Here is a 12507-nt window from a genome sequence, read left to right as displayed (position 1 = left end):
TGTAGCATAAATTTTACAGCAATTTTATGATTTATTTCCACCCAGATTTTGAAGATATATCTACTGTATTGTGTAAATGTGTTTTATTTTCCATTTTCATTTTCGTACAGTCACACATATACTGTACAGAACCGGGGCCATATAACATTAAACAATAAACACAGCCATTCCTCTTGTCAATAATACCCCCCAAAATAGAAACCCAATGTACCTCTTCGACCCTCCATACATCCTTTCTTTCTCCCCCCTCCAACTTTCCATCTTCCCTCCATACTTCCCCTCCCCCTCTACCACACCTCTCTCCCAATACACTCCCTCCCTTCCTTCTCCCCCTCCCTCCAGTCCTCTCTCCCACCCTCTCTACCCCTCTTTCTTCTATCCCTCTACTCCTCCCTTCGGTGTATTTCTACTATCTATTAATATATTCAGCTTGTCCTATTTTTACACTGGAATTAAAGAGCAACAGTATACACGTGCAATCGTGTTACTTTAAAGATATAGCAATAGCAGTAGACTTATATACCGCTTCATAGGGCTTTCAGCCCTCTCTAAGCGGTTTACAGAGAGTCAGCATATTGCCCCCAACAATCTGGGTCCTCATTTTACCCACCTCGGAAGGATGGAAGGCTGAGTCAACCCTGAGCCAGTGAGATTTGAACCGCTGAACTGCTGATCTAGCAGTAGCCTGCAGTGCTGCATTTAACCACTGCGCCACCTTGGCTCTACTGTAAAGAACCAGGGGAGCAAGCTCTTACCTCCCCAAACTGCCCTTCTCCCAATTTCTCCTTGAAAGTCAGCAGCTTCCTAGGGAACTCAGCCACAGCCACCTCTTTGCCGTAGAGCAAGTCCATGGTGATTGCAGGTACAGAATAGGTGTTGCTGCCGGTCACTCCCTGCAAGTTCACAATGTCTGCTTCTGCGTAATGGGGAACCCCTTCGGCTCCGTTTGGTTGGGTTGGCTTGGTGATCCCACTGCAGCCTATGAGGAGAGAAGATTAGACACAAGAAAAATCTCAATGAAGAAGATCCTGAGCTTTGATGGCTGGTAACTTTGATGGCTGGCCCCTAACATATGGGGTGCCGCAGGGTTCGGTCCTGTCCCCCCTTCTTTTTAATATCTACATGAAACCGCTGGGCGAGATCATTCGACGGCACGGGATAAAATACCACCAATATGCGGACGATACACAGTTGTATCTGTCCGCCCCGTGCCAACTCAATGAAGTGATGGACGTGATGAGCCAGGGCCTTGAAGCTGTTAGAGACTGGATGGGGGTTAACAAGCTTGTTCTCAATCCAGATAAGACCAAGTGGCTGCTGTGCTTCCCTCCCACTAATTGGCCAAGTGTTCCATCTCTCAGGCTGGGGGGTCAAATACTACACCCCTCAGATAGGGTACGCAACTTGGGAGTCCTCCTGGACCCACAGCTGACTTTTGAACATCATTTGTCAGCTGTGACCAGGGGGGCATTTGCCCAGGTTCGCCTGGTGCACCAGTTGCGTCCCTACCTGAACCGGGAGGCTCTCACAACAGTCACTCGTGCCCTTATGACCTCTAGGCTGGAGTACTGCAATGTGCTCTACATGGGGCTGCCCTTGAAGAGTATTCGGCGGCTTCAGCTGGTCCAGAATGCAGCTGCGCGAGCGATCGTGGGTGCACCACGTTTCACCCACGTAACACCTATCCTCCGCGAGCTGCACTGGCTGCCTGTTGATCTCCGGGTGCGCTTCAAGGTGCTAGTTGTCACCTACAAAGCCCTTCATGGTATTGGATCTGGGTACTTGAGAGACCGCCTACTGCCAATTACCTCCACTAGGCCAATAAGATCCCATAGATTAGGCCTCCTCCGAATCCCATCAGCCGGCCAATGTCGACTGGCAACCACCCGGAGGAGAGCCTTCTCGGTGGCTGCTCTGACCCTTTGGAACGAACTCCCCGTGGAGATTCGTACCCTCACCACCCTCCAGACCTTCCGCGTAGCCCTTAAAACCTGGCTGTCCCGACAGGCCTGGGGCTAAAGACTTCAACCCCACTCGAATAGTATGACTGTTGCGCTTTTTAACAATGTATTGTCTTCATGTTTGTAACTTGTTTGTCCTTCCCTTCCCTTGAATTGTGAGCCGCCCTGAGTCCCCTCAGGGAAAAGGGCAGCATACAAATAAAGTAATCTAATCTAATCTAATCTATAAAGCCTCTGGAGCCTGGGGAGGGTGAAAAATGGCTTTATAAGAGGCTGAACTCAGCTGGGCATACGCGCTGGCCAGCTTACAAGGCAACGCCTCGCATGCCCTGACAAATTGCTCCACGTGCCACCAGTGTCATGCGTGCCATGTGTTTGCCATCCCGGGCCTATACAATCAAGGAACTTTCACTAACCTGAACTTGTATATTATTTACATAGATAGAATATAATATTCCTCTATTGCAGCTGAGAATTTCATCTTTGACCTCAGCAAAAAAAATGCTGATTTTTAAAATTTATCACATTTGTGATAAGTTTGATCTGAGAGCAACATGGATGATATTATCCCAATGTATCCTTTCCACAATCCATACAGATGTTTACATAGAATAGGGGTCCCTAACCCCTGGGCTGTGGACCGGTACCAGTCTGTGGCCCTTTAGGCTGCGCAAGTAGTGGGTGAGTATACAAAGCTTTAATTGCACATGCATGGGATCTAGATGACACATGTGAAACCAAACACACACACACCGCCACCATTGCTGCTCTGTGGAGCTAGAAAGGTTGGGGAACACTGACATATAGCAATGATTATCAATTTACCAAAGTTTGTACACCGTTCTATTCCTAAGAGCCAAATTACTGTGCATAAAGGAATAAGAGAGTCCGTTATTGCTAGAATCAGCAACTAGTCCTTCCCTCATTTCCACTGAATTTACCTCATCAAGTGGCAAGCACATAGATAATTAAAATTAAGCCACACTTTCTGGTTCTAGGTCAGTGTTTCTCAACCTTGGCCACTTGAGGTCCACAGGACTTCAAGTTGGCCAAGGTTGAGAAACACTGTTCTAGGTTATTCTAGTAGAAGTGGGAATTTGTTCACAGTCTCTTTACACCTCTTGGGCAATCTGACCTGCCTCGTCTTCCCCTGGGATGAATTCAGGAAGCTTGCGGATCAATCGCGATGGCTCTTGATAGTCAGCTCCAAGGGGGAATATGCAAGCATAAGTGGAGTTTGATTCTTGTTCACTGGATGGTGTGGAGCTGTTGTGGTGGAACATATTGGATTCGCTGGGTAGAGAGAGACTCACAGTCATTTCATCATCCAGCATCCGTCGAGAGGCCTAGAAATCAAAAGAAAACACATATTACACCTATCCTCCGCGAGCTGCACTGGCTTCCTATTGGTCTCCGGACGCGCTTCAAGGTGCTAGTCGTTACTTATAAAGCCCTTCATGGTTTAGGACCTGGCTACCTAAGAGACCGCCTCCTGCCACTTACCTCCCAACGACCAACAAGATCACACAGGTTGGGCCTCCTCCAGGTGCCGTCAACCGGACAATGCTGGCTGGCGACTCCCCGGGGGAGGGCCTTCTCTGTTGCTGTGCCGGCCTTGTGGAACGATCTACCTGCAGAGATCCAGACCCTTACCACTCTCCCGGTCTTCCATAAAGCCATTAAGACCTGGCTGTTCCGGCAGGCCCGGGGCTGTTGATTGATATCCAGCCCCGCTTAGATGGAATGGGTGATCTGAATTTTAAACATTGTATTTTTATTTTATTCTGTTTTTAAATTTAAATGTTTCTTGTCTGTTGTGAGCTGCTCAGAGTCCCCTGGGAGTGGGCGGCATACAAATTCTAATAAACTTGAAACTTGAATAAACTAAACATATGATGTTCATAGTCACTATAAATTGATAATGATAGAGTATATTATAGAGCAGATTCCAACGTAAGGTGGCATCTCTGTTCAAATAATATTTATGTAAAACAACTTAGAAGCTTTCCATGGTACAGAGTTTTTAATGGGCCAGGTTTCATATTTGCGTACTCTTCTGTTCAAAAAATGATTTCATGGATCACTGAGCAGTGACTCAATCAGTCATAATTATATCAAGATTCTTTGGGTGCATGAGGAACTTATGTCTACATAAAAAATATGCATGCACCCACATTTATTTCCCAATTTTTATTAATGACCTTTAGACCAGAAGTTAATTTCATTAGCCAATGTCAATAATATATATTTATGATGAGCATTCCTAGCATCTGCCTGTCCTCTTACCTTTTCTAACATCTTCTGCCAAAACTGCCTCCAGAGAATGATGACAATGATAGCCACAAGGATAAAGATGATGGCCACTAAGCAGCCAATTAAGATGCGAGTGTTGCTGTCATCTAATTTGAGAGTAGGATCTGTTAGAAGAGACGAGGATAATTGTGTATCATACGTTGTAGGTGAAATGATGAAAACGAAAACAGGAAAGCCAATTAGTTGCCAACCCTTGTGGGATTCCATTCCTCTCTTCCTACACATTACCACTTGTTGTTTACCACACATTTCAAAGTGCAATAAATATGTATTAGTAAACAGGAATCCAGATGTAGAGCCGAGGTGGCGCAGTGGTTAAATGCAGCACTGCAGGCTACTTCAGCTGACTGCAGTTCTGCAGTTGGGCTGTTCAAATCTCACCGGCTCAAGGTTGACTCAGCCTTCCATCCTTCCGAGGTGGGTAAAATGAGGACCCGGATTGTTGGGGGCAATATGCTGACTCTGTAAACCGCTTAGAGAGGGCTGAAAGCCCTATGAAGCGGCATATAAGTCGAACTGCTATTGCTATTGCTATGTCTATTTTGAAGCAAGTCTTTCTGTCATAAGGATATTGCAATTTCTCATCAGTCCTTGATAACATTTCCCTTTCATGGGAGGTGGATGGATATACAATTATACAATTTTATAATATAAAATTAAATAAATTAAATAAATAATAGCAATTATCACTGAGACCTACAGTATATACTGCCTTGCAGCCCTCTCTAAGTGGTTTACAGAGCCAGCATATTGCCCCCAACAATCCTGGCTCCTCGTTTTACCAACCTTGGAAGGATGGAAGGCTGAGTCAACCTTGATCCTGGTAAGACTCAAACTGCTTGCAATTTGGAATTCTAACCACTGCACCACCACGTAATAATAATATATAATAAATAAATTATTAATTGGATAGATACAATTTTCTCTTACCATGATAACAGTTTTTTTAATGTGAATTTTTGAATTAAATACATGACAATTATTGTTCCCAATCTATCACATAAGTAAAAGCTGGATAAGCCACCAAGAATAAAGAGACTTTCCATTATTAATAACTAAACTAGTCTAAGCATGCTAACACAATGCTGGCGTTAATGAACAGTTGAAAACAGAACAGTATCTTTCAAAACATTCATTTGTATGTTCATTGTTTGAAGCATAATTTCAGATACAATTTTTAATTTTTTAATCCAGAAGCAATTGCGGCCAAGATAGTCATTTGCCAGAATCTCCTTCCTAGGGCTGAGAGAAAATGATTGGCCCAAGGTCATGCAACTGGTTTTGTGCTTAAGATGGGATTAGAATTCACAATCTCCTGATGCTGTAAATATTGCACCAGTCTGGTTCCCAAGATAATGTCTGGAGACTCTTATTTGGCGATTAGATTTTGAAGATATGACAGTGATCACTGCAGTTAAAAGCCTTGATGTTTTAGTTTAGCACTGGAAGACTTTCCCTCAAGGATTGAACATTTACTATTCTATTGGCACCAAAAATATCTCTTATTATTAAATTTTAAAATCCTTTATTTGTTACCTATGCTTTACTGTATTTGTTAAAAAAATTTTTGGAACAATTCTATCTTCCAGGAATAAAATGGAGCTATATAAAGGAGCTGTATGAGTATCACATGGCTGTCCTTCTCAATTTCAATCGTGGGAAAAGACGCTTGTGGTTGACAGGGATTATGTATGTGCCCACATTCTCTCTGAAGTACCTTCCTGCTTTCAAATTGAAACTGCTCCATAATTACTGCTTACTCAATAAATCACCTTATTCCATTTTGTTTCAGATTCTTTTCTCAGCAATTAACTCATTTGTCATGCTGGAGACAGGCCGAGAGGGCATGGAGAAAGTTAGTCTCTCCATAGTCCTAGGAATTTATGATATCACAATTGAATGGAACAGATTGGTAACCTATCTTTTTTAACATTGTGTTGTCTCTTGACGTTTAATTTGTTAAGCATTTGATATTTTACTTACCTCTCAATAGTAGAAAACCTCTGTCTAAGGGCTATAAACCTTTCACTGCAGGAATGGTTCTCAAAAGAAAGATGGATTTCCTTACAGAGGTGTGGAGAGTAACTACTGAAGGCATCAGAAATAGTAAAGAACAGAAACAAAAGAGAAGTGAAAGACTGAAGGTGCTAAAGAAAAAGGTTTTGAGAACCTAAATGACAAGGACTTAAAGTTGGAATCAGGCAATGAGAATTAGAAGTTCCTTTTTTGATAACAGAATCCCTACAATATCTTGTAAATGTGTATGTTTTCATATCTGTATTTCTTTAATACATGGACATTGTTCTATTTTCCCTTTATTAAGCTATTTTTCTGGTTTTATAAATATTATCCTTTTACTCTTTATACACAAACATGCATACCAGTGGTGGGTTTCAAAATTTTTTGGAACCTCTTCTATAGGTGTGGCCTGCTTTCCGGGTCCACTGGTGGAACCTCTTCTAACTGGTTCGGTAGATTTGATGAACCGGTTCTACCAAACTGGTGCGAACCGGTAGGAACCCACCTCTGATGCATACTAAATGATTCCACCTTCATATCCAAAAACACTGATTCTTGGGATTTCTCTTAAGTATTATTGAAAAGATAGCCTGTACAACTAATTATTTTTCCCATGATATTGTACATTTCAAGTTAACACAAGAGAGGTGAACAGCTTTGGAGACCGGTATTGAATGTTGGGAATGTAAGTAAGTAAATTTATTGTTATAACCACAAGTTATGCCATATAGCAATGACGGTAAACCTTTTTTGGCTGCTGTGCCAAAAGCAGTGGGAGCACAGGGGGGTTGTGTGCCGGCACGCCACACCCATAATGCTATGCATGCACGTGCATGCAGACAATTAGCAACAAACACCCCTCCCTGCTTTTGCTGTGGTTTTTTTTCACCTTCTCCAGGCTCCAGAAGCTTTCTGGAGGGCAAAAACCAGCCCTATGAGCAAACCGGAAGTGACTTCCAGTTCGTCCATAGAGCCAATTTTTGACCTCCGGAGCCTTCAGGGGACTTCAGGAGGCTTCCCTGAAGGCTCCGGAGGGCAAAAAAACGAGCAAACCAGAAATGTGCTCCTGAATTTTCGGTTTGCCCGTAGGGCTGGTTTTTCGCACTTTGCAAACTTCAGGGAAGCCTCCGGAGGACGAAAAACAGCCTCAAAAGAAGGCCGAAGTCAGCATGTGTGCTGGCCAGCTGACGGCATCGCCTCGCGTGCCCTGACAAGTGGCTCTACGTGCCACCTGTGGCACGCATGCCATGCATTCGCCATCACGGCCATATAGCATACCATATATTAAGAAAGTGCTATGCTTCTGAAAAAGGGCTGCAAATAAGAACCTAGTAAATTTCAAAGCTCCAATTTAGGTAAATATTTCCTTTCACCTCCAATAGCATCCACTCTTGCCAGAAGAATCCTGCTTATGGGGGGGGGGGTATCCTGATATAAACACACACATACAAATTTTGTGGTGCTAAATAAAAATACATTTATGAATATTTTCCCCGACATAGCAAAGTACATACCATAGGTAGTCGGAATCACTGAAGACTCAGGAAGGGCTCCAGAATTGTTGTACATCGCTGTATCTAAGAAAAAAATGAAAAGGAAAAAAGAAAACATTACTCATATTCATAACAGAGTAGAGACAATTGTAAACTTTTGCTTTAAAAACAGTGAACCCGTTTGAATGCGCTCAAGTATGTTGGCAATCACATCCAAAGATGCCTGTTTCAACTGCATTTGCATTGGATATGCTTGTCAAAAAAACAAGGCATAATAATATAAGTGCATTGGATATAAATCTAATGTTCTCTTCAGGGACAAGAAAGGACTATGCATTATTGCTGATAACAATATCCCACTTTTCTAAGTATTTGCTAACTGAAGAGAATATGCAATCAAATCAAATAAATCTAGCAAACTCATTTCAAATATAATCCATACAAATTTATAATGAACATAGAATATCTTATCAGACAATGAGAAGCTGAATCTGGCAGCAACATTGTGAACCAAATCTTCTTGACTGATTGCAAGAGTAACCTCACATAAAGTAAATTATGATAAACCATTCAGAAGTACCAAAGTAATTACAGGTCACATCTAGGTCTGACTTCCCCAGTTGCAATAGAAAATAATCAAAGATACATAGCTGGTAGGAGGAATGCAGAGGTGGGTTCCTACCAGTTCGCACCAGTTCGGTAGAACCGGTTCATCAAATCTACCGAACCGGTTAGAAGAGGTTCCACCAGTGGACCCGGAAAGCAGGCCATACCTACAGAAGAGGTTCCAGAAAATTTTGAAACCCACTACTGACACACACACACAAAGACAGACTCACACAGAGAGAGAAAGAGAAAGAAATGAAGAAATAAATAAATAAATAAATAAATAAATAAATAAATTAGGATTAGGATTAGGATTTATTTCATTTATATGCCGCCCTTTTCCCCGAAGGGGACTCAGGGCGGCTCACAACTCAATCAGGGAAAGGAGGTACAAACAGGGGATAAAAAGACAAACAAACAATACACAATTTAAAAACACACAACAATCATACCATTCGAGAAGGGGGGCAGAAGCTCTTTAGCCTGTCGGAATAGCCAGGTTTTAAGGGCTTTGCGGAAGGCCTGGAGGGTGGTGAGGGTTCGAATCTCCACGGGGAGTTCGTTCCAGAGGGTCGGAGCAGCCACAGAGAAGGCTCATACCATAAAGTACATACCATACTTATTAATAAATAAATAAATAAATAAATAAATAAATAAAGAAAGAAAGAAAGAAAGAAAGAAAGAAAGAAAGAAAGAAAGAAAGAAAGAAAGAAAAAGTGAGAGAGAGATGAAAGAAAAAAAGGAAAAAGGGACAAAGAGACAAAAGGAAGGAGAGAGAGAGAGAGAGAGAACACACGGCCGGCAAGCCACTCCCACCAGGTCACATGGCCAGCAAGCCACTCCCACAAAGGAGGCCACACCCACAGAGTAGGTTCGAAAAATTTTTGAAACCCACCACTGGAGGAATGCCTCACCAATTGGATGATTCTCCCTTCATAGAGAAATATAGGTGTCAAAGCTCTCCTATTTAGACCTTACAACAAATGCATACAGGGCAAAGGAAGTGGGTAGACCATCCCTGCACATACTTTGCACTGCTATAAATAAATAGACCTAAAGAGTATAACCTGCATTCTGCAACCTGGCCACAACCTGTGAGGCATTTATCTGAGTCCATCATAAATGAGCCAAAGATATAGGGGGGGTGGGGTGTTAATATAATTGAAATACAATGATTGCCAGTTCAAAGCCTGGTGTGAATTTAGAAAGGATCTCTTGCAAAACTAAAAAAAAAACCAACTGCTTCAGAGTCTTTTGATATTTGTGATCATCATTAAGGTTCCAAATTCTGACAGACTGGAACCAGCATTACAGTTCTCAAATTAAATTGAACTAAATTAAACTAAAAAAGAAAGAAAGAAAGAAAGAAAGAAAGAAAGAAAGAGGGAGGGAGGGAGGGAGGGAGGGAGGGAGGAAGGAAGGAAGGAGGGAGGGAGGGAGATTGGTTTAAGGGTTTTTTCAGTGGAAGATTCTTTTCTTTTCCAAAGATTCTTTTCTTTTCCAAAAAGGGGGACAGGTTCCTTTCCCAATAAGTTTATTTTAAATGCCTTAATCTTAGAACTTTAGAATTTAATTTGCTTTAGTTGCAGTCTAAAACAGAATCACCTCAATGTGTTTTTATTCACAACTCAGTAGTCAGACTATATAAATTTTATTACACTGAAGATTTATGCTGGACTTTAAACTAAAAAATGTGTGTCAAATATTTTCTATCATATTAGTTAATATTTTCTGTAATATTACACTAAAAAGAAAATATTACATTTATGAGGAAGCAAATAAATTATTTTAATAATATTAATAATGAACAGCATCTAGGCAATCTCTGTTACTTATTTTGCTAAGTATGACAATTATTTACCCACATCTATTGCTTACTATCAACAGTCTAATAAAGATGGGGAACTTTTGATCCACAGACTGCATGCAATTCTGTAGCCCACCCAAAATATCTCAAGACAACTGACCAAAATTTGTCAGCAAAATGGCCACATTTCCGTGGTGCAATTTTAGCTCATTGTTCAGAATGTTAGGAGAATTTCATCATGCGGATTGGAGCGTCTTGCCACCCTAATGAGACTTACTCTTATTCCTATTATTTAAAATCTCAGATCGAAGAAGAAATATGAGGCTGAAAGGCTGAGTTGTGGTCTCTCATACTTTTAACATTTGTCTACCACTCCCCGAAAAGGTGGGGCTGTAACTGGGAAGGGAGACTTCTGCTCCAATGTTTATTTTTGGGTCTGTCTAGGTAAGATCAAAAGTTGCATAACAGGGAAGAGAAGTTTAGATAAGGTTTTCCTCAGGGGTGGGTTTCAAAAAATTTCGGAACCTCTTCTGTAGGTGTGGCCTGCTTTCCGGGTCCACTGGTGGAATCTCTTCTAACCGGTTCGGTAGATTTGACGAACCGGTTCTACCGAATAGGTGCGAACTGGTAGGAACCCACCTCTGGTTTTCCTCCTCTGAGGTCATCTACAGAGAACCCCCTCCCCCTTCTCAGTGTTGGCCCCCCTTCTATGCATCAGCTTACTTCCAAGTATCCACTCCACCATCTTATTAAACTACAAAGACTGTTCAGGAAAACATGTGGGGAAGTGAAGGTTCAGTCTACCTTTATGGATGGTACTGTTATAGTATGCTGATTGGGAATATTTTGTGGAACTAGTTTTTTAAAACTCTCTGTTATGGCTTTGTTTTCCCAATTGCTCAGAGCCTGTGGGAGTTAAGCGATATAGAAGCCTCATCAAGAAAAAAATATACAGTAAATCTCCTATCAACATTGATAAAAACAGCGACTGCTCTCTATGGAAGCCTAGCAAGTGTGAGACATGTCAGACCGACCTGCATGCATTAGAACAAATTCAGAAAATTCTTTGTACAACTCAAAAGAAAAAAACAGTTTTAGTCTATACTATTTACTAAAACATTTTCCTGTTTTGTCTCCTTTGGAGGGCCAAAGATCTTGGGGAGAAATGCTGATGGCAAGGCATTTAGTAGTAGCATTGTAACAAGCCCTAATTCATAAAATCCAATATAAAATCCATCATTGTTGTCTGTGAACCACCCAGAGTCATGTAGATCAGGGGTCTCCAACCTTGCAGGGGTGGGTTTCAACTGGTTCGCGGCGGTCCCCGCGAACCGGTTGGTCGGCGAACCCGGAAGTAAGTAACTTCCGGGAACGGCGAAGGGCGCACCCGCCCGCCCACGCTCCTTACCCAGTTTTGATGAGTTCTGCGCTTCCATGCATGCGCAGGATGCATACAGCGCCTGCGCGATCCTCCAGGAGCAGCTGGAGCATCGCACAGACGCTAGTACGCATGCGTGCACTGCGCACGTGCACGAGGACGCCGCCGGCCCCGTTCCAACCAAACCGGTTGGAACGGGGCGAGAAACCCACCCCTGCAACCTTGTCAACTTTAAGCCTGGTGGACTTCAACTCCCAGAATTCCTTGACAAGGCTGGAGACCCCTGATGTAGATGATATAGAAATTTGATAAATAAATAATCTGTAACTTTATCTCCAGAATTTATTTATAAGTAACATCTTAGATGCGGCTCTCTCTGTCCCATTCATGTATTAATATATCAGTGATTTCAGTATATTGCATTTCTTTTAACACCCTGAATTCCCTTCATCATACCTGACTGGAAGGTAATCTCACTGAACATCATCCAGGTATCAGCAAAGTAAAACTGGCATTTGATGGCATTAGCCATCCGATGGAAAAGGGGAACAGTAACAAAGCGGGCGCTGGGATTGGCATCATCTAGTACCAGTAGCGAGGAGACGGTATTTGGTTCCCATTCATTTGCATCAGAGCGGAAGTAACACTGCACCTCCTTGAAAATCTTTACGTCTTTGGCAAACATATTGTTGCAGTGAACCTGTGTAATAGAGATAGATGTTCTATAAACTGGTCATGTTTATTTACCTCTGAAACCATGATGGGTCCCAATCAGTGTGGCTGCTTTGTGTGCAAGTATAATATATGATGAAATAGTACGGTGTGTCCCTACTTACCAGTCTGTGAAATTGCAAATGAGGAGAGCAAATTTATATAACCCGAGAGTTTCAATCCATCTCTATTCCAGCTTGGTATTCATGCTTATATGAA

At 42.2% G+C, this 12507-nt stretch overlaps 1 protein-coding gene across 1 annotated transcript in view; it reads right to left on the bottom strand.

The window, feature by feature from the left end:
* DDR2 (discoidin domain receptor tyrosine kinase 2) overlaps positions 1–12507 on the bottom strand; it is a 74612-nt gene that overhangs the window by 16505 nt on the left and 45600 nt on the right. Inside the window, exons 8-12 of the mRNA XM_087726707.1 lie at positions 12034–12277; positions 7808–7870; positions 4248–4378; positions 3097–3307; positions 756–979 (exon numbers count right to left, since the gene is read on the bottom strand). Of these exons, the coding sequence (XP_087582833.1) occupies positions 756–979; positions 3097–3307; positions 4248–4378; positions 7808–7870; positions 12034–12277 (873 nt within the window). The remainder of the gene's footprint in view (positions 1–755; positions 980–3096; positions 3308–4247; positions 4379–7807; positions 7871–12033; positions 12278–12507) is intronic.

The sequence above is a fragment of the Thamnophis sirtalis genome, unplaced genomic scaffold, assembly GCF_051295495.1.
Source record: "Thamnophis sirtalis isolate CommonGarterSnake01/CBP01778 unplaced genomic scaffold, rThaSir2_p1.2 scaffold_12, whole genome shotgun sequence".
Lineage (NCBI taxonomy): Eukaryota > Metazoa > Chordata > Lepidosauria > Squamata > Natricidae > Thamnophis > Thamnophis sirtalis.
This window is presented reverse-complemented; position numbering and strand designations above follow the sequence as displayed.